This window comes from Carassius gibelio, chromosome A6 (genome assembly GCF_023724105.1).
Source record: "Carassius gibelio isolate Cgi1373 ecotype wild population from Czech Republic chromosome A6, carGib1.2-hapl.c, whole genome shotgun sequence".
NCBI lineage: Eukaryota > Metazoa > Chordata > Actinopteri > Cypriniformes > Cyprinidae > Carassius > Carassius gibelio.
This window is the reverse complement of record NC_068376.1, coordinates 13461600-13488657: the sequence shown is the minus strand read 5'-3', so window position 1 is coordinate 13488657 and position 27058 is coordinate 13461600. Positions and strand designations below refer to the sequence as shown.

Below are 27058 nucleotides of genomic sequence, written 5' to 3'. Positions count from 1 at the left end.
GCTCTCCGGATACACACTAGGCAGGGATTTGGTAGTCTGGCAGCGTGGGCACCTCGTTCCCCAAAGCGATATCGACGCAGCTCGAGTTCCCGAAAAGGAACGTCCCAAGGTTACGCATGTAACCCTAGTTCCTTGAGGGAACGAGACGCTGCGTCGCAGAGCCATACTCCCGGCACCCCTGCCGGCGCTTGCTTCCCTACTCGAAGCTGAAGCCAGCTGCACGGCACGTGCTTATATAGCTTCCTGGTCGCTACGTCACCCCGCTCCGTGACGTCTCGCCCGTCCATTGGACAGATTGCACACGATGTTCAGAGCCGGTCTCGTCAGGGACGTTCCCCAAAGCGATATCGACGCAGCGTCTCATTCCCTCAAGGAACTAGGGTTACATGCGTAACCTTGGGACGTTTTTAGCATATTTGGGCTTGTTTCCACTTCATTTCAACAGAAACACTATTTCAGCATTAGTGATCTCAGAATGCTGTGAACTGACAAACCTTAGCATTGAGGCTCTAACACAAGTTTATGTGCATAGGAATTCTAAGACATTGAAAACTGTCTTTCTGTATTGCAAAAAGCATTTCTATTCACAAGACAGAGTCATCTATCATTTTGGCAAGATTTGTATTTAACATGGAATGAAGCAACATTCTCTAACTGAGAGAGATGGTTTTTAGCATATTTGGCCTTGTTTCCACTTCATTTCAACAGAAACACTATTTCAGCATTAGTGATCTCAGAATGCTGTGAACTGACAAACCTGAGCATTGAGGCTCTAACACAAGTTTATGTGCATAGGAATACTAACACATTGAAAACTGTCTTTCTGTCTTGCAAAAAGCATTTCTAATCACAAGACAGAGTCATCTATCATTTTGGCAAGATTTGTATTTTACATGGAATGAAGCAACATTCTCTAACTGAGAGAGATGGTTTTTAGCATATTTGGACTTGTTTCCACTTCATTTCAACAGAAACACTATTTCAGCATTAGTGATCTCAGAATGCTGTGAACTGACAAACCTGAGCATTGAGGCTCTAACACAAGTTTATGTGCATAGGAATTCTAACACATTGAAAACTGTCTTTCTGTCTTGCAAAAAGCATTTATAATCACAAGATAGAGTCATCTATCATTTTGGCAAGATTTGTATTTAACATGGAATGAAGCAACATTCTCTAACTGAGAGAGATGGTTTTTAGCATATTTGGGCTTGTTTCCACTTCATTTCAACAGAAACACTATTTCAGCATTAGTGATCTCAGAATGCTGTGAACTGACAAACCTGAGCATTGAGGCTCTAACACAAGTTTATGTGCATAGGAATTCTAAAACATTGAAAACTGTCTTTCTGTATTGCAAAAAGCCTTTCTAATCACAAGACAGAGGAATCTTTCATTTTGGCAAGATTTGTATTTAACATGGAATGAAGCAACGTTCTCTAACTGAGAGAGATGGTTTTTAGCATATTTGGGCTTGTTTCCAATTCATTTCAACAGAAACACTATTTCAGCATTCGTGATCTCAGAATGCTGTGAACTGACAAACCTGAGCATTGAGGCTCTAACACAAGTTTATGTGCATAGGAATTCTAACACATTGAAAACTGTCTTTCTGTCTTGCAAAAAGCCTTTCTAATCACAAGACAGAGGAATCTTTCATTTTGGCAAGATTTGTATTTAACATGGAATGAAGCAACGTTCTCTAACTGAGAGAGATGGTTTTTAGCATATTTGGGCTTGTTTCCAATTCATTTAAACAGAAACACTATTTCAGCATTAGTGATCTCAGAATGCTGTGAACTGACAAACCTGAGCATTGAGGCTCTAACACAAGTTTATGTGCATAGGAATTCTAACACATTGAAAACTGTCTTTCTGTCTTGCAAAAAGCATTTAAATTCACAAGACAGAGGAATCTTTCATTTTGGCAAGATTTGTATTTAACATGGAATGAAGCAACGTTCTCTAACTGAGAGAGATGGTTTTTAGCATATTTGGGCTTGTTTCCACTTCATTTCAACAGAAACACTATTTCAGCATTAGTGATCTCAGAATGCTGTGAACTAACAAACCTTAGCATTGAGGCTCTAACACAAGTTTATGTGCATAGGAATTCTAAAACATTGAAAACTGTCTTTCTGTCTTGCAAAAAGCATTTCAATTCACAAGACAGAGGAATCTTTCATTTTGGCAAGATTTGTATTTAACATGGAATGAAGCAACATTCTCTAACTGAAAGAGATGGTTTTTAGCATATTTGGGCTTGTTTCCACTTCATTTCAACAGAAACACTATTTCAGCATTAGTGATCTCAGAATGCTGTGAACTGACAAACCTTAGCATTGAGGCTCTAACAGAAGTTTATGTGCATAGGAATTCCAAGACATTGAAAACTGTCTTTCTGTATTGCAAAAAGCATTTCTATTCACAAGACAGAGTCATCTATCATTTTGGCAAGATTTGTATTTAACATGGAATGAAGCAACATTCTCTAACTGAGAGAGATGGTTTTTAGCATATTTGGACTTGTTTCCACTTCATTTCAACAGAAACACTATGTAGCAACAATCACTTTCTGGGGAATAATTAACTCAAATGAAGTGAATATTCATGAGTCTATGAATATAACGTGCTTATTGCTTACAAATATTAAATTACCCAAAGAGGGAATATTTAATCATTTAAAGGTAACCTTTACTAGAATTAATTTAAGTTACTCTAGACAATCTGTTCGTCCAGCGAACTGGAAGCTAGACTTCCTTATCAAAATTCAATAAAAATACCCTTCTTACAAACAAAAAGATATTAATCTTCTGATCAGGAAAAAACAATATTTTCTGTGTCTGTACTACTAAGATTACTGAAAATTAATTCATATAAAACAAAGCTCGTAGCGTAGATCACACGATTCAGGGACTTCGATCTCATTGAGCAATAAAACAATTCAATTCAAGCAAATTATAGGATTTAATAAAAACAGACTAAAGAGTACATAACTACAATTCACACGGAGTAAATATGAGTATATAGCAAAACGAAAATACAATTTAAACGAGGTAAATGAACAAGAATAATAATGAGATAAATGAGAGAGAGAGATAAAGAGAGAGATAGAGAGAGAGGGAGAGAAAGTGAAAGTGAAAAGCAATCTCAGCGTGGCAATTTCAAACAGTTAACTTTGCAAGAGACCCCAAGTCATTGGATGATTTCACAAACATGGAATAGCCTAGACAACCTTAAACAGCAATTTTAGTTGCGATATAAGAAAGTACTTGCTTTGATCTGGCTCTTGTCATAGCTGCGCTCAAATTGTCCGGTCTGTGCGGCCTCAGCGTGGTTCTTTCCAGAGCAGATGATGCGCGAGCTCGATGGTTAACGCGAAGGTAAACTTTGCCAAAAGATGACTAGACTTAAGTTCGTTTGGCTCGTGAGGGCAATTGAACGAAGTCAAATATCAGCAGACAATAAAGAAAAACTAGAATGAAACGAAAAGTAAAGAAGAATAACGGAGAACTTCTTGAAGTCCGGTTGCAAAGCTGGGAATCCTCTTTTCTCTCTGGCGGAATGCCCAGAATACAGGTTTCCCTGAGCTTTTACGCAAATCTAGGTTTACACCTATTTTTTTGTATGAGCCAATGAAGTGTAAACAAACTAAGGCGGGAAAAATCTTCTTTGTTTGCTGATTTCCGCCCACTGGTCTAATTTATGGCGATGTCAAAGTTACACATTTTCCTTAAGCAAGATCGTTCCTCTGAAACAATGCATCTTTTTGTAATTTACTATCAAGATTCGTTAAAGTCGTGTTTTTACGATTATCCAGACCCCAAGAACTAGGCTTTTACCAGTCCCGTATCCAAAGATACAGACTTACTATTAACTAAATGCATCTAAAGTTTGCATTAAACACACAGTAACATTCATATATTCCACTATGCCGCATACATACATTTGAGCACAAAAAGGGAGACATTAAAATACATTTAGAGGTAGTTTAAGTAAAATAAGGTCCATGGGCCAGCCAAAAATGCTTGTGCCTGTTTTTTGAGTGTGTGTGCGTCTCATGAATGTGTGGGCGTCTGTTTCACTGGAATGTGCGATCAAGAAAGGGGGGGTGTTTGTCGTCCCTTTTGAAGTTCGATATCGCATCTCTGGATAGTCTCCAAGGTGTTATAACTCTCATCCCCGCCAGGACGTTGCTGTCATGGTGGCGCCCAGGGTGGTGAGTTATGTTGTAAGAGGGTTGTAAAACGAAAGTCCTTGTTTTTTCTTTAACTCACGTTCTGGTCTTTGAGTGTAGAAGTTCTCAAAAGGGTCAGGATTCATTAACATGGAACAGAGGGTTGAATACCATCCGCTCATTGGTGTTACATTCCCCCTTTGTAGTCGGATGATGCCCTGTGGTCATTATCGGACAACACCCACCACCATGGTCGGATGGCAGGTGAATCCTGACAGTCGGATAGCAGGTGTTTGTTAGGGCTGAGGACTCAACTCGATGAGGTCCTTATCCGTCTCTGGTGTGGTACCTTCCCTTCGGGGTTTCCATCGGAGACCTCCAATCCTAGTTGTCTTGAATTTAGCTGCAGAGATTCGCATCTCGTTGAGTTTCCTGTATAGGACTAAGGCCACGCCAAGGGTCAGGGTGTGGCCGACGACCATGGAGATACACAGTGCTGTGTCAGCTGCAGTCCAGGCTTGGACAACAGGTGAGGTGTTCAGGATGGGCAATCGAGACAAGGCTTGGAGGGCTGCGTCGACGGGAGCAATGTCAATGAGCTGAGGCCCGCCTTTTTCAATCCACAGTTCCAACTCCGGACCTAGGGTGAAGTTGTAGTTCTTGAAGAAGGATGGGATTTCTAGTTCTGATTGGTACTCTTCACTCGGAAGATGGTATAAGGCCAGATCGTCGAGGTGGAGGATGGCCCCTCGTGGGACTTGAATCCACATGCTCTGGTCGAGCAGATTGACACGGGTGGCTGTGTCATGCTGGTCGTAGGTCAGTGTAGCGGTACGTACTGGAGTGTTAACGAGCCATCTATCACCTACAATCTCAGCTTGCGTCTCGGTGACGTGGCTGCAAGGCTGGGCATCGGCAGGGCAATGCGTGTCGCTGATCATGGGTTGCAACCCGCAGATTCCATCAGTATTGTCTCTGAGAAATGGCTTGCTGGGGCAGAGGTAGTGAATGTCTTTAGTTAGGGTGCACATGTGCAGGTTTGGGGCTAAGTACAGCTGGGTGTTGCTGTCATGGTACGCCACCACCTCAGGGGTACGTATCTTGATATGAGTGTTATCCTTCCAGAACCCCACATTAACAATGTCTTTGAGTCTGTAGATTCGGCTTGACTCTATGATGGGTAAGTTCAGGAGGAAACTCATCTCCTTCTGCTCAGGATCCACGTAAAGGGGAATAGCACTACCTAGAGAGTAGGCAAGGTGGATTTGCATAGGATCAGTGGGTGTGGTGATGGCGGAAGCCAGCACATCTTGCACCAAGCTTAGGGGTATCAGGTATGGTGGAATTCTTCCCATGGCTAGACTGTCGATGGAAGAACTCACTTCCTGTAGCATGTCAGTCATTAATGCTGTGACCAGCTGCGTTTGGGCAAAGTCATTCTGGAACACAGTGAACAGCTGTTTCATGGAGTTCATGGTCTGGTTCAAAAGCACGCTGTGGGTGTTGAGAATGACCACCGTTCCTTTCAAAGTCTTTCCAATGGTTTGCAAGGATGCACTCTGTGTAGTGAGTTGCTCTTTTAGCTGTGGAAGTTCAGTCTGAATTTCAGCCACATGCCGTCTCACAGTGGCTATATTTACTGCATTGACACTGGACATACCAATGTTGAACAGAGTTCCCACAGCAGCGGCGGCTCCGAGCAGCGCTCCCAGGAAACGTTTGGGGCGGCGGTTGTGTCCACCTAGTTCCGCCTGGGTAACAGTCATCTTCTCAAGTTGGTTGAGCATGTGCTTGACATCGGCCTCGGCGTGCTGGAGGGAATCCTCTGTCCAACGGGCACCGGCCCAGCTGTACTGGGCTACTGCGCGGGGGTAGTGTGCTCTGTAGACGTTGCGGGGGTCGAGTCGAACGTATACTTTCTGGGTGTACGTCCGACAATTCGTGATCAGGAGTCCCGGTTGCTCTCTCAATACAATGCCCGAGGCAGGACCCGGTGTGATAATGTCTGATGACGGCTGGCCTCTGGTTGACTGGAGGCACAGGATGAGAATCCACAGCAGCATCCTGTTACAGGCCAGAGAGAGAGAGAGATGGGGAGGAAAAGGGAAAAGAGAGAGAGGGAACAGGTCAGTGAGGTTTGTCCCGGGTTGGATGGGACAGTCTTTTCGCTTCGATGGCGGCGGTTGGTGTTTAGCTTGCATTGGCCCCTCCCTGTCTTTCTCTGCTAGTGGCCACATGTCTCTTAATCTGGTTACGGTGGACCCATTTGAGAACTGGTTCTCTCGATCCCCGACTTAGCTGGATTTGGTACGCAACTGGGGAGAGTTTGTTCATAATCTCATGAGGTCCCGTCCAGTGTGGCAGGAATTTCTTTGACAGCCGCTGGGGGCCTGTCTGAGTTGGCGGGGTGAAGCGGTAATACAAGACCCTGTCGCCCACAATCAGTTCCTGGTGTGACGCTTTCCGATCATAGTATGCTTTCTGGCCTTCAGCGCTTTTTTGCAGGTGTTGCTGGGCAAAAGCAAACGTTGTTTTCAAGTGTCTATGGAGCTCGTCAAGGTACTGGAATGTGGTGTAAGCAGTGACAAGGTTGGAGTCTCCTGGTTGATACAGCAAGTGTAGTGGCAGGGTCATCTGCCGCCCAGTCATGAGTTCAAAAGGGGACACCCGTGTTGATTCCTGTGGGATGGCTCTGATGGCCATCAACACAAGGGGTAGTTTCACATCCCAGTCTTTCTGATTAGCAGACACATACTTTTTCAGCATGGCGACCACCGCTCGGTTCGATCTCTCTACCTGGCCGGATGCAATTGGATGGTGGCTGATGTGTAGTTTAGCTTGTACCCCTAGGCATTTCCAGATATGTTGCATGATCTCGGCCGTGAAGTGGGTACCTCTGTCTGAGTTGACTCTCAGTGGCAATCCGAACCGGGAGAAGATATGGTTCATCAGGAGGTATGCAGTGGTTTGGGCAGTGTCATTGGGTGCTGGCAGACACTCTACCCACTTGGTAAACTGGCACACCACCGTGAGGAAGTACTTGTTGCCTCTTGTTGATCTGGGCAGGGGCCCTACCCAGTCGATTTGGAGGTCTGACCACGGGAACGTGATCCCTCTGCGTTGCAGTGGGGCTCTGTGGTTTGGGTTTGCTGGTGTGAACTGGCAGCACACAAGACATTCTCTGACGTACTCTGCCACATCTTGTTGCATGCCGGGCCAGAATGCCACCTGTCTCAGTGTGTCATACGTGGCTCTGGCACCGTGGTGTCCAGCACATGGTGTGTCGTGGGCGTACATTAGCATTACCCCCTTTTGGCATCGTGGCACCACGAGCTGTGGCGATGTGCTGTCATCAGGTGCAAACCACAGAATGTCGTCTTGTACACGTAGCATGTGTCTGGTGTTATACAGGTGTCGGAGGCACGAGTCATCATTGAGCTCAGCTTCAGTGATAGGGTGGTTGGAGGGGTCAGAGAGGTGGTTAAGAATTGTCTTTATGGCAGTGTCAGAGGCTTGCATATCCGCAATGTCGTTGTTGGAGATCTGCGGAGTTAGCGATAGCGACTGTGAGGCGGGCACTGCCACAGGTGAAGGTCGTTTGCTGCGGGTTAATACTGCAACATCGGGGCTGGGTGTGGGTTCTGGGGGTGACCACACCTCCCCGTGTAATGCGCCTGTTTTGGCGAGGGCGTCGGTTTTATCATTTAAGTCTTTGTCCAGCCCTGGTAGCTTAGAGTGTCCTTTTACCTTCTTCCAGTACACAGTCATATTGTGCATTTCGGTGATGTTATCACATTCTTGGAACAGGTGTTGGTGTTTGACTGGCTTGTTGTTTGCCGTTTTGAAACCATTCTGTTTCCGGCCGGTAAGGTGGCACACAAAACTGAGTCTGGCATAGTTAGAGTCTGTGCAGATGAGGATTTCTCTGATGTCATGGGCTGATGCGATCTGCAGAGTTATGAGAATGGCTGCTATTTCTGCATATTGTGATGACTGGGGACCTAACTTGAAGTGTTGTGGGGAACACGGCTGGTCGTTGACCCACAGCACTCCTGCACCTGCCTTGAGGATGCCATCGTGGTTGTAGGAGCATCCATCGACGTAGGCTGTAAGCATGCCCTGACACGCATTCTCTTCAAAGTACCTGTGACAGGTCGGTTGTTGCTGTTGGGGTTCTTGCACGCCTATTTCTTTTGCAGATATGTTATCAGAACAGTTTTGGCATGCGGCCAGGCCATTGCCCAGTGCAGACTTGTGATTCTGTGCATACCGTGCCTCAACATTGCGTCCTTGGAGAGCCATTAACCATGTGGCTATGCGTGAATTGGTGACCACGCCATCTCGGATTCGCTGGCTGTTGAGGAACATTACTGGCTGGTGGCAAGTCTCTATGATAACTTTCTGTGCCCCAATGTAATTGGAGAATCGCTGAATGGCCCATACAGTGCAGAGCAGAGCTTTTTCACAGTCTGAGAACTTACACTCTGGTGGAAGCAGTGTCTTGCTGGCATAGGCAACTACTTTCTTGTCTTGATCATGCCGTTGGTACAGGCCAGCACTGAGACATTGGTTGGAGAACCCAGCTTCCAGGTAGAATTCCTTTTGTGGATCGGGGTAAGCAAGACACGGAGCTGTGCATAAATGTCTTTTTAGTTCTTTCATGGCGTGTTCTTGAGCCTCTGACCAGACGAAAGGGCAGTCCTTTTTTAGCAGAGCTGTCAGAGGTCTGGCAATGTCCGAGTAGTTTTCGATGAACTGTCGAGAGTAATTGCATACCCCTAGAAAACTCTTCAGCTCAGAGACGTTGGTGGGAGGCTTGATGTTCTGAATGGCATGAATGCGGTTTGACTGAGGTTCAATGCCTTGGGATCCGATGAGCAGGCCCACGTAGTTAACCTTAGTTCGGCACCACTGTCCTTTGTGGAGGGCGATCTTGGCTCCGGCGGTGGATAGTTGGTTCAAAACATAGTCTATTTCTTTCAGGTGGTCGGCCACCGTTGTGCTCTTCATGAGAACATCGTCTACATAGATCAGGTTGCCTCTCATTCTAGCGTCTGGGCAGGCTTTGTTCAGAAAGATGTTGAATTCAGCTGGTGAGTTGGCGTAGCCGAACGGACACCTGTTGAAGGTGAACTGTCTGTTGCCAAATGTGAATGCCAACTTGTGTTGGTCTTCCGGGTGCACCGGAATGGTCCAGAATCCAGAGGCCACATCAAGTGTAGAGAAGATTGTGGCTCCTCTGATTCGGGGTAGTTCTTGTTCTAGCTGGGTCATGGGCCATCGTGACAGCGGCACCTGTTGATTCAGTTTCCTGTAGTCAATGGTGGGTCGCCATTTGCCGTTAGGTTTGAGGACGGGCCAGATGGGGGCTGAGTAGGTGCTGTTGCATGGACGGATGACCCCCTTTTCAAGCATAGATTCGATGATCTCCTGCACTGGTTCGTGTGAGGCGATGGGAATCTTGTACTGTCTGACAAAAGTAGGAGGAGCATCAGGGTGCGTAGGGATGCGCACCGTGTGGAGGTTGATGAGACCACAGTCTAGAGAGTCTTTGGCAAAGGATTCTTTGAACTTATACAGAACTTGTCTGAGTCCTTGACGATCCGTATCGCTTTGAAGTGCATTAGCGTCTTGTAGAATTTGCTGCACTTGAGATTCAAAACCTGGGTAAGGCTCCTCCATCGGTGTGTCATCAGTCGGGTTGGCATTGAGAGGTGTAGTAGGTTCATGAGCCTCACCGACGTTCTTGTGGGAGACTGTGTATATTGTGAGGTGTTCGTCCTCGGTCAGCTCCGTTCTGCACACTTGGTCTTTAGGCACCGACATAACAGATGTGATGGCAATGAGTTTGAAGGGTGCAGTGAACAATGTACTGTCTGTACTCCCTTCGGGTATCAGTGCGGGTGGAATGGGACCAATGACAGGTAGTACAAGTTCAAAATCATGAAAGTCATGGCTTACTAGCCATCCCAGCCGGTAGGCCCTGGGAATGTTGATGTCAGTTGCCGTGCAGTTGTTGAACAGGATGTAGACTACACGAGATGACACTTCAGTGAGGGGTGTGGCTTCCAGTGTGAGTCCAAGTTCCACACATTCAGGTGAGGGTTGGAAGAAACCCAGCGTGTGGTTTAAGGTTTGACCCCATCGCATGTTGAGCCGAATAGCGACCCCTTTGGTGTAAGCTGGTACCACCGTTTCCTGTTCGTTGACTAAAGAGCAGACTTCTGGGATGGTCTGCCCTGATATGAGGTTGTCATGGTTGATGGAAACGTGTGGCTGCAAAGTCAATGGGGCCCATACAACTTCATTAAAGGTGTCCACATGAGCCTTGAGGCGAATCAAGAGGTCTGCTCCAATGTAAACATTGTGTGGCAGGTCCGGAAGGACCAGGAAATAATGAGTCAGGCACCGATAATTCCATTTCACATGCAAAGCGCAGATTCCTCTAGCAGACACCATTGAGGATGGGTGTGAGTTCAAAGGGAAACGAGTGCGCTTGCTGGCATAAGGGAGGTCAGGTGTCTTCTCAGTGATTGCATTGTACAGTGACAGACTAATGGCTGAGTTGTCTGCCCATATGGCCAGAATACTGTCCGTTGTTGTTATATCATGCAGCTGCAGTTCGGTTTTGACCTTGGGGCAGTAGGTATCAGAGTCTTTAGTGGCCTTGAAGGTACAGAGGATCGAACTTGAGCCTTGGTTTGTTGTTGAGGCTGGATACCTATGGCTGGCTGCTGGGGTTCCCGTGACCTCTGTGACCCGACAGTCTGGCTCTGTGGGAATTCTCGTGACCTCTGTGACCTGACCGTCTGGCACCGGCGACCTGTGTGGTTGGAGGGGAAGAGGTTCTCGCACTTGAGCCCAGACTTTCAGCTGTTTGAAATCTAGTAAAGGCTCAAAGCGATCAAGCAGGTCTTTCCCGATGAGAAATGAATAATTGTTCATTGGTGAGACATAAATAGGATGTACTAGGCTCATAGGTCCGATCGTCAGGTGGATGGGAGCTAAATTTCTGAGCTGGATGTCATTTTGGCTGTATGACTGCACATTCAGCTTGCAAGTGTGAAAATTTAGAGTTCGATTCTGTCTCTGAGCTTCAAATTTGAGCTTATTAAATAGTTGAGCCGAAATCAACGTGAGGTCTGACCCTGTGTCCACAAGGGCTTCGAGTCTCATTTCCTTTTCTAAAGTGATGGTTAGGTAGAGTTTCCGAGCCACTCCCTTCTCGATCAGGTTCCCCAGGAGTTTTGGTGTTGGGGCTTGTGTGTTGATCGATAAGCAGTTAGGGTATGTTTTGTGTGTTTCGTTGTGGGTACAGATAACCAAAACAGCACTTTCTGGCACCTCAGTGTGTGGAATGATGCTTTCTTGGTCAGGAGGTGCAGACGTCAGCTGGACTGAGTGGGTGTTGCTATTGTTTGATGAGGCAACAGCTAGTTCAATAGTTCGTGGTTGACAAACAGTGTTCTGTGTGCTTGGTTCAGTTGTGGAGACGTTGGGAGTGGTGCTGGTTTCAGGCATAAGGTTTAGTCATGCGGTGTCTGGTTTATCCTTCTTGTCCTCCTTGTGAGGTTTCTGTTGAAGGAACTCTCTCAGTATTCTCAGAAGTTCTGCAGCTTCGGATGTGGCTGCACTTTCCTTTTTAGATGTGGGCTCAGCCTTGAGTTTCCAAGTATCACGTCGAGAGTGTTCGCCCTCCCGCCTCCCTGGGCTTGGTGTTCTGGAGGCTGGAGGTTGGCTAGTTCTGGGTCGCCGGCCGGCTTCCCAGGTGGCCCCCCCCTTTTGGTTATGGGAGGGGCGAGGCCGGTCCCAGGATATTCCAGAGCGGTCGTTCTGGTGCTTCGGACGGGCACCACCACCGCGACCGCGCTGCCCTCTGCTGGCTTGGAACGGTCTTGACTCTCGGTTGATGGGTGTATAACTGGGGTGCTGTTGGGCGCCCTCTAGGGTCAACTCTGAATGGGACTCAGAGACAGAGCAAATAGTTGGGTGCTTTACAGTCTTTTCTGACACAGTCTTTTGTTTGGTGTACGCCTTATGTGCTAAATCACGTAATTGTTGCGTTGACATGCTACGCGGGCACGCTAACACTCCCAAATGGTGGCTGACAGTAGGATGGAGGTTTCGCAGAAACAAAGTTCGGAAGTTGACGTCTTCCTCCATGCCTGGTTCATTCCTTGCTCCGAAGTAGGCACGTCGCAGTCGGTTGTAGAAATTTGGTGGGGTTTCAAGTCGACCTTGCTTGAGGTCCATTGCGGTTACTAGCCCTTGGTCTGATTCTGGATCAGAGAATTCACGCACCAAAGCTTTTCGCAGTTGCTGGTAGTCCATTTTGACAGTCTCTGGTTGACGGTCTAAGAAACTGCGTACCTCACGACTGGACGTAATTCTGAGCAGGTACAATTTGTCCCAAGTGGTTACGTTGGTGACAGTTTGCAAGTGAAAGTCTATATCTTGTAAATAAGCGTGAATGTCGTGGCCTCCTGCAGGATCTGGGTTGAACGTAGGGATGTTTCTAGCTAGCTTGTCCAGTTCTTTTGGAGTTATGTGTCCGTGGCTGGTGACCCGGACTTTCTGGAAGGGTTTTCCTTCCCCCACTGCTGACAGGGGTTCGTGGAGGCGAACCCCTGTGGTGACATTTTGAAAAGCAGGCTTTCACCCCCTTTTCCAGCTCGAAGTTCTTGGCTGACACGCTGGGGTTCACTGGCCAGGGGAAACTCTGTGGAGTGTGTTTCCTCTTTCTGTTCACGTTGCAGGCTATAAGAATGTTTCAGTTCTCTGTGAACCATGTCAAGTTCATCTATTAGAGAGTCTTTACGCTGTGTAAGGTCGTGGATTTCAGCTCGGGCCATTTCCAGGTGATTTTCATAGGCCTTCACTTTAGCATCTCTTTCTTTCAGTTCGATTTCAGCCCTTTCAAGGAGAGCGTCACCTTGTCGGAGCTTTGCCTCGAGTCTCTCTCGGGTTTCTCTCTCCAAATGTTCTCTTTGGTCTGTGTCCAGACGAAGATTCTCCAGGGCATTTTGAAGTCTTTCCACTTCTTTCTGTAGTTCTGGATCTGTAGCGTTCTCTTTCTCGTGCTGGTCTTGGGTCTCGAGAAGTAGCTTATCTAGACGACTCTGGGTGTGGGCCTGATGCTGTAGGGCTTCCTCCACTCAAAGTCTCAGAGCCGCGGCTTCCTGCTCCAAGTCGTGGTTGCTCCTTTCGCTGATCCTTGCCTGGGCGATGAGGAGGTGAGCTAGGGTCCCTGTGATCCTGGCAAGTTCTTTGTGGGTGTAACTCTGCGTTGGATCGTTCGCCATCAGCTGGTCCATCTCAGTATCCAGTTGTCCCTGGCTCAAGTGCTGCAGGTCACTGGTGTCCTTTGGCAGGAAGGAGGTCGTCATCGTCTCCAGCCATGTCGCTAGCTGATCCCAAGGGACTGCGGGACTGGATGCACGCGACATCTTGGCTCACTGCGGACAAGAGAAGCACAACACACACACAAAGAGGCCAATGCAAGTTCGTTCTCTGGTTAACGAGCTATCGTACGGCTATGCCGTCTCTAAGAATTTTGGCTAACTGATGCAGACAGTTAGACAGGGAGGCGGGTCCAATTAGGGTCGGCCCAAAATAGAGACTTGACAGGGGATAGCCTCGTGGGTCACCTGGTGACACCGGCTGCTCGGTTGTCGCTCTACTACTTAGCTCTCCTTGGGGTCTCTCGGTGAACTGTAAGAAACAGAATCACAACAGCATGCAAAAAAAAAAAAGTGAAGATAGGAAAGAGCACCGTGAAAACAAAACACCAAATAAATTGGTCTGCAATGAAATGGAATGAATAAGAACGCTAGAAGTGTTAGGTAGAGAATAAAAAAAAAACTAAGCCTGCTGCTTTTCACAAGAGTTTCTGCTAGGGGCCTACAGCACGTGCGGCTAGGGGAGTAAGAGACCTAGGAGAAGGGTGTGGCTTACAGAGGAAAATGGACCAAACACTTAACATAAATATCAGGGGGAATATCTAATATTCTGCGCCTTATAATAAGTGGATAGGTTTTATCACTTTTGGTTCACCTGGTGGAATCCAGCGGCACGGTCAGCCTCCCTGGCGCTCCCAAACACTCAACCGCAGTGTCCCTGGCCCTCCGTTACTCTGACGTTGCGCCCTCTCAAACAGCTTGTGACTTTTAACACAACCGGCAACACCAAGATGTCAACCGCCAGACAGCACTACAAAATTGGGCTGTTCCCCAGAACCCTCTCTTTAGAAAAGAAAGTGGGCCCCGATTTAGCCCCCGGTTTAGGTACTGGTCCCAGAGATTGCGTCGTGTGTCAGCTGGACTGATTGATCACCGTTGGAGTGCCAAATTGCTGATGTCTTCCACTGCGTGGCGCAAACGAACAGAGATAAGAGGGACCGAGTTTCACTCACGGCCAGTGTTGGCAACGCCGGTTGGCCCCCTTGCTCACTGGAAACCTGAGATGACTGTCCTATCACCAAAGGAGTTCTACAATCAAATACACAAAGGATGAACAAAGGAAACTTAAAGTGAATTAAGGTTTGGTTTGTTTAATCATCAACTGAGTAAATATATATGTAGAAATGAGAGGTAAACAGCTTTACCTAATGATGATAAAACAAAAACAAAAGCTTATGATAATGATGGTAATTATCAAAATAACCTAAGCCAAAAGAGAGAAGAAAGATAAACAACAAAAAGGGCTATATATAAAAAAAAAAAAAAAAGTTGAATAAAAACTAAAACTAAAAAAAAATAATAATAATAATAATAATAATAATAATAATAATAAAAATTAATAATATAAAAAAAAAAAATTAAAGAGAAAAAAAAAATAATAATAATAATAACAAAATAAATAACAAAAGACAGGAATGAGCACGGGAGAAGAAGAAGCTGGTTTTCACCACAAAGGGGGCGTATTCACTCTCTGTGGCTTAACCTGGTGGGCAGAAAACTTAATTCAAATTAAAAATTCAAAACTGGTTTAAATCTAAATTTAAAATAAGCAGGTGAGAAGAATTAATTGGAAAAATCGGAATAAATGCCCTATAATACCCAACGATAACAGTAATGTATCATTAATAATTATGAAATTAATCAGAAAGGGTAAAAGTAGATGAAGCAATTCAAAACAGAACCGAAAAGAAAGAGATCAGAGAGATGCAAGCTGTGAACTGACTTAACAGGTTACTGCCACTAGATGGCTTACTTCCTTCTAAATGGGTTAATCAGTGGTTGGGCTGAGACACTTAATTTGCACTATTAAACAATTAAATTCTAATTCAAATCATGTTTGAACCAAATTCAAAGTAAATGTGAACAAAAACAGGCAAAAATTGTCTAATGCTGAAATAATATTCGCACGAGCAAAGCTGTTAATGCAAATAATTATTGATAATTTAGACAGCTAATTCAATAAATCACAGAGAGAAATAGAGGTTAGTAATTCGAGAGCCTTATCTGAAACGGCCACGAGATGGCACTCATGCAAGCCGGAATCAGAAGACAGGGCAACTTGAAACTTCTAAAATTCCCTCTGGTGTTTAGATAGCGGAATGACAGTCAGTTTCACTATGATCTAATCTCTGTGCGCTCATCAGCGCTGATTCTCTGCATCAAAATCGCAACTCACAAACAGACAAAGGTTTTATGACCCTTGAGGTGCTAAATTAAACAGCGCGTGAGGCCGGAGCTTTTCTCTAACCAACACACGACTGTTAATAACAGGTTTTGTCCATCTGTTGACCTCCCATAAACATTTAACAAAATAGCACTTATGATTTAAATGTTTTAGGTTTAAAATCGGGTAGCTAAGCCAATTTAGACCAGGAGTTTTTATCGTTTAAATTTTGAATATCACTGTGGCTCACCACGAAATTCAATAACGATACTTAATATGCAAGGCCTTTTTAACTGAATCAGAGGAACATCGCTCAGGTTCAGATTTACATATTACAATTAATAAAAGATTTCTTCATCTTTTAATTATTCATATGAAAATGTTGGTCTTCTCTTGACAGGAGACTTTTAACATTTACTGCAGTTTACTTTTATTAAAATAACAGTGACTATAGGTATTTTTAGAAACTGTTAGTCTGCTGTGCTGAACAGTTGCCTTTGTGCCAAATAAGTTCGCTCGAAGCGCGACTTAACTCACAATTCAAAAATGCGCATACATAATATTAACATCCAAAAATGCTCGTGAAAATGAAAATGAATATTGCTCACAAAAACAAAGTTTGAACGCTGCCCAAATTAAACTCCACCATTTAATGTAGCAACAATCACTTTCTGGGGAATAATTAACTCAAATGAAGTGAATATTCATGAGTCTATGAATATAACGTGCTTATTGCTTACAAATATTAAATTACCCAAAGAGGGAATATTTAATCATTTAAAGGTAACCTTTACTAGAATTAATTTAAGTTACTCTAGACAATCTGTTCGTCCAGCGAACTGGAAGCTAGACTTCCTTATCAAAATTCAATAAAAATACCCTTCTTACAAACTCCAAGAAATATTAATCTTCTGATCAGGAAAAAACAATATTTTCTGTGTCTGTACTACTAAGATTACTGAAAATTAATTCATATAAAACAAAGCTCGTAGCGTAGATCACACGATTCAGGGACTTCGATCTCAATGAGCAATAAAACAATTCAATTCAAGCAAATTATAGGATTTAATAAAAACAGACTAAAGAGTACATAACTACAATTCACACGGAGTAAATATGAGTATATAGCAAAACGAAAATACAATTTAAACGAGGTAAATGAACAAGAATAATAATGAGATAAATGAGAGAGAGAGATAAAGAGAGAGAGAGAGAGAGAGGGAGAGAAAGTGAAAGTGAAAAGCAATCTCAGCGTGGCAATTTCAAACAGTTAACTTTGCAAGAGACCCCAAGTCATTGGATGATTTCACAAACATGGAATAGCCTAGACAACCTTAAACAGCAATTTTAGTTGCGATATAAGAAAGTACTTGCTTTGATCTGGCTCTTGTGCGTAGCTGCGCTCAAATTGTCCGGTCTGTGCGGCCTCAGCGTGGTTCTTTCCAGAGCAGATGATGCGCGAGCTCGATGGTTAACGCGAAGGTAAACTTTGCCAAAAGATGACTAGACTTAAGTTCGTTTGGCTCGTGAGGGCAATTGAACGAAGTCAAATATCAGCAGACAATAAAGAAAAACTAGAATGAAACGAAAAGTAAAGAAGAATAACGGAGAACTTCTTGAAGTCCGGTTGCAAAGCTGGGAATCCTCTTTTCTCTCTGGCGGAATGCCCAGAATACAGGTTTCCCTGAGCTTTTACGCAAATCTAGGTTTACACCTATTTTTTTGTATGAGCCAATGAAGTGTAAACAAACTAAGGCGGGAAAAATCTTCTTTGTTTGCTGATTTCCGCCCACTGGTCTAATTTATGGCGATGTCAAAGTTACACATTTTCCTTAAGCAAGATCGTTCCTCTGAAACAATGCATCTTTTTGTAATTTACTATCAAGATTCGTTAAAGTCGTGTTTTTACGATTATCCAGACCCCAAGAACTAGGCTTTTACCAGTCCCGTATCCAAAGATACAGACTTACTATTAACTAAATGCATCTAAAGTTTGCATTAAACACACAGTAACATTCATATATTCCACTATGCCGCATACATACATTTGAGCACAAAAAGGGAGACATTAAAATACATTTAGAGGTAGTTTAAGTAAAATAAGGTCCATGGGCCAGCCAAAAATGCTTGTGCCTGTTTTTTGAGTGTGTGTGCGTCTCATGAATGTGTGGGCGTCTGTTTCACTGGAATGTGCGATCAAGAAAGGGGGGGTGTTTGTCGTCCCTTTTGAAGTTCGATATCGCATCTCTGGATAGTCTCCAAGGTGTTATAACTCTCATCCCCGCCAGGACGTTGCTGTCATGGTGGCGCCCAGGGTGGTGAGTTATGTTGTAAGAGGGTTGTAAAACGAAAGTCCTTGTTTTTTCTTTAACTCACGTTCTGGTCTTTGAGTGTAGAAGTTCTCAAAAGGGTCAGGATTCATTAACATGGAACAGATGGTTGAATACCATCCGCTCATTGGTGTTACAACTATTTCAGCATTAGTGATCTCAGAATGCTGTGAACTGACAAACCTGAGCATTGAGGCTCTAACACAAGTTTATGTGCATAGGAATACTAACACATTGAAAACTGTCTTTCTGTTTTGCAAAAAGCATTTCTAATCGCAAGACAGAGTCATCTATCATTTTGGCAAGATTTGTATTTAACATGGAATGAAGCAACATTCTCTAACTGAGAGAGATGGTTTTTAGCATATTTGGACTTGTTTCCACTTCATTTCAACAGAAACACTATTTCAGCATTAGTGATCTCAGAATGCTGTGAACTGACAAACCTGAGCATTGAGGCTCTAACACAAGTTTATGTGCATAGGAATTCTAACACATTGAAAACTGTCTTTCTGTCTTGCAAAAAGCATTTCAATTCACAAGACAGAGGAATCTTTCATTTTGGCAAGATTTGTATTTAACATGGAATGAAGCAACATTCTCTAACTGAGAGAGATGGTTTTTAGCATATTTGGGCTTGTTTCCACTTCATTTCAACAGAAACACTATTTCAGCATTAGTGATCTCAGAATGCTGTGAACTGACAAACCTTAGCATTGAGGCTCTAACAGAAGTTTATGTGCATAGGAATTCCAAGACATTGAAAACTGTCTTTCTGTATTGCAAAAAGCATTTCTATTCACAAGACAGAGTCATCTATCATTTTGGCAAGATTTGTATTTAACATGGAATGAAGCAACATTCTCTAACTGAGAGAGATGGTTTTTAGCATATTTGGACTTGTATCCACTTCATTTCAACAGAAACACTATTTCAGCATTAGTGATCTCAGAATGCTGTGAACTGACAAACCTGAGCATTGAGGCTCTAACACAAGTTTATGTGCATAGGAATTCTAACACATTGAAAACTGTCTTTCTGTCTTGCAAAAAGCATTTATAATCACAAGATAGAGTCATCTATCATTTTGGCAAGATTTGTATTTAACATGGAATGAAGCAACATTCTTTAACTGAGAGAGATGGTTTTTAGCAAATTTGGGCTTGTTTCCACTTCATTTCAACAGAAACACTATTTCAGCATTAGTGATCTCAGAATGCTGTGAACTGACAAACCTGAGCATTGAGGCTCTAACACAAGTTTATGTGCATAGGAATACTAACATATTGAAAACTGTCTTTCTGTCTTGCAAAAAGCATTTCTAATCACAAGACAGAGTCATCTATCATTTTGGCAAGATTTGTATTTAACATGGAATGAAGCAACATTCTCTAACTGAGAGAGATGGTTTTTAGCATATTTGGACTTGTTTCCACTTCATTTCAACAGAAACACTATTTCAGCATTAGTGATCTCAGAATGCTGTGAACTGACAAACCTGAGCATTGAGGCTCTAACACAAGTTTATGTGCATAGGAATTCTAACACATTGAAAACTGTCTTTCTGTCTTGCAAAAAGCATTTATAATCACAAAATAGAGTCATCTATCATTTTGGCAAGATTTGTATTTAACATGGAATGAAGCAACATTCTCTAACTGAGAGAGATGGTTTTTAGCATATTTGGGCTTGTTTCCACTTCATTTCCACAGAAACACTATTTCAGCATTAGTGATCTCAGAATGCTGTGAACTGACACACCTGAGCATTGAGGCTCTAACACAAGTTTATGTGCATAGGAATTCTAAAACATTGAAAACTGTCTTTCTGTATTGCAAAAAGCCTTTCTAATCACAAGACAGAAGAATCTTTCATTTTGGCAAGATTTGTATTTAACATGGAATGAAGCAACGTTCTCTAACTGAGAGAGATGGTTTTTAGAATATTTGGGCTTGTTTCCAATTCATTTCAACAGAAACACTATTTCAGCATTAGTGATCTCAGAATGCTGTGAACTGACAAACCTGAGCATTGAGGCTCTAACACAAGTTTATGTGCATAGGAATTCTAACACATTGAAAACTGTCTTTCTGTCTTGCAAAAAGTATTTCTAATCACAAGACAGAGTCATCTATCATTTTGGCAAGATTTGTATTTAACATGGAATGAAGCAACATTCTCTAACTGAGAGAGATGGTTTTTAGCATATTTGGGCTTGTTTCCACTTCATTTCAACAGAAGCACTATTTCAGCATTAGTGATCTCAGAATGCTGTGAACTGACAAACCTGAGCATTGAGGCTCTAACACAAGTGTATGTGCATAGGAATTCTAACACTTTGAAAACTGTCTTTCTGTCTTGCAAAAAGCATTTCACTTCACAAGGTAGAGGAATCTTTCATTTTGGCAATATTTGTATTTAACATGGAATGAAGCAACATTCTCTAACTGAGAGATGGTTTTTAGCATATTTGGGCTTGTTTCCAATTCATTTCCACAGAAACACTATTTCAGCATTAGTGATCTCAGAATGCTGTGAACTGACACACCTGAGCATTGAGGCTCTAACACAAGTTTATGTGCATAGGAATTCTAACACATTGAAAACTGTCTTTCTGTATTGCAAAAAGCCTTTCTAATCACAAGACAGAGGAATCTTTCATTTTGGCAAGATTTGTATTTAACATGTAATGAAGCAACGTTCTCTAACTGAGAGAGATGGGTTTTTAGCATATTTGGGCTTGTTTCCACTTCATTTCAACAGAAACACTATTTCAGCATTAGTGATCTCAGAATGCTGTGAACTGACAAACCTGAGCATTGAGGCTCTAACACAAGTTTATGTGCATAGGAATTCTAACACATTGAAAACTGTCTTTCTGTCTTGCAAAAAGCATTTCAATTCACAAGGTAGAGGAATCTTTCATTTTGGCAAGATTTGTATTTAACATGGAATGAAGCAACATTCTCTAACTGAAAGAGATGGTTTTTAGCATATTTGGGCTTGTTTCCACTTCATTTCCACAGAAACACTATTTCAGCATTAGTGATCTCAGAATGCTGTGAACTGACACACCTGAGCATTGAGGCTCTAACACAAGTTTATGTGCATAGGAATTCTAACACATTGAAAACTGTCTTTCTGTATTGCAAAAAGCCTTTCTAATCACAAGACAGAGGAATCTTTCATTTTGGCAAGATTTGTATTTAACATGGAATGAAGCAACATTCTCTAACTGAGAGAGATGGTTTTTAGCATATTTGGACTTGTTTCCACTTCATTTCAACAGAAACACTATTTCAGCATTAGTGATCTCAGAATGCTGTGAACTGACAAACCTGAGCATTGATGCTCTAACACAAGTTTATGTGCATAGGAATACTAACACATTGAAAGCTGTCTTTCTGTCTTGCAAAAAGCATTTCTAATCACAAGACAGAGTCATCTATCATTTTGGCAAGATTTGTATTTAACATGGAATGAAGCAACATTCTCTAACTGAGAGAGATGGTTTTTAGCATATTTGGACTTGTTTCCACTTCATTTCAACAGAAACACTATTTCAGCATTAGTGATCTCAGAATGCTGTGAACTGACAAACCTGAGCATTGAGGCTCTAACACAAGTTTATGTGCATAGGAATTCTAACACATTGAAAACTGTCTTTCTGTCTTGCAAAAAGCATTTATAATCACAAAATAGAGTCATCTATCGTTTTGGCAAGATTTGTATTTAACATGGAATGAAGCAACATTCTCTAACTGAGAGAGATGGTTTTTAGCATATTTGGGCTTGTTTCCACTTCATTTCCACAGAAACACTATTTCAGCATTAGTGATCTCAGAATGCTGTGAACTGACACACCTGAGCATTGAGGCTCTAACACAAGTTTATGTGCATAGGAATTCTAACACATTGAAAACTGTCTTTCTGTATTGCAAAAAGCCTTTCTAATCACAAGACAGAGGAATCTTTCATTTTGGCAAGATTTGTATTTAACATGGAATGAAGCAACGTTCTCTAACTGAGAGAGATGGTTTTTAGCATATTTGGGCTTGTTTCCACTTCATTTCAACAGAAACACTATTTCAGCATTAGTGATCTCAGAATGCTGTGAACTGACAAACCTGAGCATTGAGGCTCTAACACAAGTTTATGTGCATAGGAATTCTAACACATTGAAAACTGTCTTTCTGTCTTGCAAAAAGCATTTCAATTCACAAGACAGAGGAATCTTTCATTTTGGCAAGATTTGTATTTAACATGGAATGAAGCAACATTCTCTAACTGAAAGAGATGGTTTTTAGCATATTTGGGCTTGTTTCCACTTCATTTCAACAGAAACACTATTTCAGCATTAGTGATCTCAGAATGCTGTGAACTGACACACCTGAGCATTGAGGCTCTAACACAAGTTTATGTGCATAGGAATTCTAACACATTGAAAACTGTCTTTCTGTCTTGCAAAAAGCATTCATAATCACAAGATAGAGTCATCTATCATTTTGGCAAGATTTGTATTTAACATGGAATGAAGCAACATTGTCTAACTGAGAGAGATGGTTTTTAGCATATTTGGGCTTGTTTCCACTTCATTTCAACAGAAACACTATTTCAGCATTAGTGATCTCAGAATGCTGTGAACTGACAAACCTGAGCATTGAGGCTCTAACACAAGTTTATGTGCATAGGAATTCTAACACATTGAAAACTGTCTTTCTGTCTTGCAAAAAGCATTTCTAATCACAAGACAGAGTCATCTATCATTTTGGCAAGATTTGTATTTAACATGGAATGAAGCAACATTCTCTAACTGAGAGAGATGGTTTTTAGCATATTTGGGCTTGTTTCCAATTCATTTAAACAGAAACACTATTTCAGCATTAGTGATCTCAGAATGCTGTGAACTGACAAACCTGAGCATTGAGGCTCTAACACAAGTTTATGTGCATAGGAATTCTAAGACATTGAAAACTGTCTTTCTGTATTGCAAAAAGCCTTTCTAATCACAAGACAGAGGAATCTTTCATTTTGGCAAGATTTGTATTTAACATGGAATGAAGCAAAGTTCTCTAACTGAGAGAGATGGTTTTTAGCATATTTGGGCTTGTTTCCACTTCATTTCAACAGAAACACTATTTCAGCATTAGTGATCTCAGAATGCTGTGAACTGACAAACCTGAGCATTGAGGCTCTAACACAAGTTTATGTGCATAGGAATTCTAACACATTGAAAACTGTCTTTCTGTCTTGCAAAAAGTATTTCTAATCACAAGACAGAGTCATCTATCATTTTGGCAAGATTTGTATTTAACATGGAATGAAGCAACATTCTCTAACTGAGAGAGATGGTTTTTAGCATATTTGGGCTTGTTTCCACTTCATTTCAACAGAAACACTATTTCAGCATTAGTGATCTCAGAATGCTGTGAACTGACAAACCTGAGCATTGAGGCTCTAACACAAGTTTATGTGCATAGGAATTCTAACACTTTGAAAACTGTCTTTCTGTCTTGCAAAAAGCATTTCACTTCACAAGGTAGAGGAATCTTTCATTTTGGCAAGATTTGTATTTAACATGGAATGAAGCAACATTCTCTAACTGAGAGAGATGGTTTTTAGCATATTTGGGCTTGTTTCCACTTCATTTCCACAGAAACACTATTTCAGCATTAGTGATCTCAGAATGCTGTGAACTGACACACCTGAGCATTGAGGCTCTAACACAAGTTTATGTGCATAGGAATTCTAAAACATTGAAAACTGTCTTTCTGTATTGCAAAAAGCCTTTCTAATCACAAGACAGAAGAATCTTTCATTTTGGCAAGATTTGTATTTAACATGGAATGAAGCAACGTTCTCTAACTGAGAGAGATGGTTTTTAGAATATTTGGGCTTGTTTCCAATTCATTTCAACAGAAACACTATTTCAGCATTAGTGATCTCAGAATGCTGTGAACTGACAAACCTGAGCATTGAGGCTCTAACACAAGTTTATGTGCATAGGAATTCTAACACATTGAAAACTGTCTTTCTGTCTTGCAAAAAGCATTTATAATCACAAGATAGAGTCATCTATCATTTTGGCAAGATTTGTATTTAACATGGAATGAAGCAACATTCTCTAACTGAGAGAGATGGTTTTTAGCATATTTGGGCTTGTTTCCACTTCATTTCAACAGAAACACTATTTCAGCATTAGTGATCTCAGAATGCTGTGAACTGACAAACCTGAGCATTGAGGCTCTAACACAAGTTTATGTGCATAGGAATTCTAACACTTTGAAAACTGTCTTTCTGTCTTGCAAAAAGCATTTCACTTCACAAGGTAGAGGAATCTTTCATTTTGGCAAGATTTGTATTTAGCATGGAATGAAGCAACATTCTCTAACTGAGAGAGATGGTTTTTAGCATATTTGGGCTTGTTTCCACTTCAATTCCACAGAAACACTATTTCAGCATTAGTGATCTCAGAATGCTGTGAACTGACACACCTGAGCATTGAGGCTCTAACACAAGTTTATGTGCATAGGAATTCTAACACATTGAAAACTGTCTTTCTGTATTGCAAAAAGCCTTTCTAATCACAAGACAGAAGAATCTTTCATTTTGGCAAGATTTGTATTTAACATGGAATGAAGCAACGTTCTCTAACTGAGAGAGATGGTTTTTAGCATATTTGGGCTTGTTTCCACTTCATTTCAACAGAAACACTATTTCAGCATTAGTGATCTCAGAATGCTGTGAACTGACAAACCTGAGCATTGAGGCTCTAACACAAGTGTATGTGCATAGGAATTCTAACACTTTGAAAACTGTCTTTCTGTCTTGCAAAAAGCATTTCACTTCACAAGGTAGAGGAATCTTTCATTTTGGCAATATTTGTATTTAACATGGAATGAAGCAAAATTCTCTAACTGAGAGAGATGGTTTTTAGCATATTTGGGCTTGTTTCCACTTCATTTCCACAGAAACACTATTTCAGCATTAGTGATCTCAGAATGCTGTGAACTGACAAACCTGAGCATTGAGGCTCTAACACAAGTTTATGTGCATAGGAATTCTAACACTTTGAAAACTGTCTTTCTGTCTTGCAAAAAGCCTTTCTAATCACAAGACAGAGGAATCTTTCATTTTGGCAAGATTTGTATTTAACATGGAATGAAGCAACGTTCTCTAACTGAGAGAGATGGTTTTTAGCATTTTTGGACTTGTTTCCACTTCATTTCAACAGAAACACTATTTCAGCATTAGTGATCTCAGAATGCTGTGAACTGACAAACCTGAGCATTGATGCTCTAACACAAGTTTATGTGCATAGGAATACTAACACATTGAAAACTGTCTTTCTGTCTTGCAAAAAGCATTTCTAATCACAAGACAGAGTCATCTATCATTTTGGCAAGATTTGTATTTAACATGGAATGAAGCAACATTCTCTAACTGAGAGAGATGGTTTTTAGCATATTTGGACTTGTTTCCACTTCATTTCAACAGAAACACTATTTCAGCATTAGTGATCTCAGAATGCTGTGAACTGACAAACCTGAGCATTGAGGCTCTAACACAAGTTTATGTGCATAGGAATTCTAACACATTGAAAACTGTCTTTCTGTCTTGCAAAAAGCATTTATAATCACAAAATAGAGTCATCTATCGTTTTGGCAAGATTTGTATTTAACATGGAATGAAGCAACATTCTCTAACTGAGAGAGATGGTTTTTAGCATATTTGGGCTTGTTTCCACTTCATTTCCACAGAAACACTATTTCAGCATTAGTGATCTCAGAATGCTGTGAACTGACACACCTGAGCATTGAGGCTCTAACACAAGTTTATGTGCATAGGAATTCTAACACATTGAAAACTGTCTTTCTGTATTGCAAAAAGCCTTTCTAATCACAAGACAGAGGAATCTTTCATTTTGGCAAGATTTGTATTTAACATGGAATGAAGCAACGTTCTCTAACTGAGAGAGATGGTTTTTAGCATATTTGGGCTTGTTTCCACTTCATTTCAACAGAAACACTATTTCAGCATTAGTGATCTCAGAATGCTGTGAACTGACAAACCTGAGCATTGAGGCTCTAACACAAGTTTATGTGCATAGGAATTCTAACACATTGAAAACTGTCTTTCTGTCTTGCAAAAAGCATTTCAATTCACAAGACAGAGGAATCTTTCATTTTGGCAAGATTTGTATTTAACATGGAATGAAGCAACATTCTCTAACTGAAAGCGATGGTTTTTAGCATATTTGGGCTTGTTTCCACTTCATTTCAACAGAAACACTATTTCAGCATTAGTGATCTCAGAATGCTGTGAACTGACACACCTGAGCATTGAGGCTCTAACACAAGTTTATGTGCATAGGAATTCTAACACATTGAAAACTGTCTTTCTGTCTTGCAAAAAGCATTCATAATCACAAGATAGAGTCATCTATCATTTTGGCAAGATTTGTATTTAACATGGAATGAAGCAACATTCTCTAACTGAGAGAGATGGTTTTTAGCATATTTGGGCTTGTTTCCACTTCATTTCAACAGAAACACTATTTCAGCATTAGTGATCTCAGAATGCTGTGAACTGACAAACCTGAGCATTGAGGCTCTAACACAAGTTTATGTGCATAGGAATTCTAACACATTGAAAACTGTCTTTCTGTCTTGCAAAAAGCATTTCTAATCACAAGACAGAGTCATCTATCATTTTGGCAAGATTTGTATTTAACATGGAATGAGCAACATTCTCTAACTGAGAGAGATGGTTTTTAGCATTTTTGGGCTTGTTTCCACTTCATTTCAACAGAAACACTATTTCAGCATTAGTGATCTCAGAATGCTGTGAACTGACAAACCTGAGCATTGAGGCTCTAACACAAGTTTATGTGCATAGGTATTCTAAAACATTGAAAACTGTCTTTCTG

General features: G+C 41.8%; 2 protein-coding genes across 2 annotated transcripts; both read right to left on the bottom strand.

The window, feature by feature from the left end:
• Window positions 1–11547: 11547 nt before the first annotated feature.
• On the bottom strand, window positions 11548–12721 carry LOC128015098 (uncharacterized; the record flags this gene model as incomplete). Its single annotated transcript, XM_052598795.1, has 1 exon — window positions 11548–12721. A coding segment is annotated over one exon (1014 nt), but the record flags the coding sequence as incomplete, so codon positions are not given.
• On the bottom strand, window positions 12721–13323 carry LOC128015097 (uncharacterized; the record flags this gene model as incomplete). The annotated part of the gene is made up of 1 exon (XM_052598793.1): window positions 12721–13323. A coding segment is annotated over one exon (603 nt), but the record flags the coding sequence as incomplete, so codon positions are not given.
• Between the last annotated feature and the right edge of the window lie 13735 nt (window positions 13324–27058).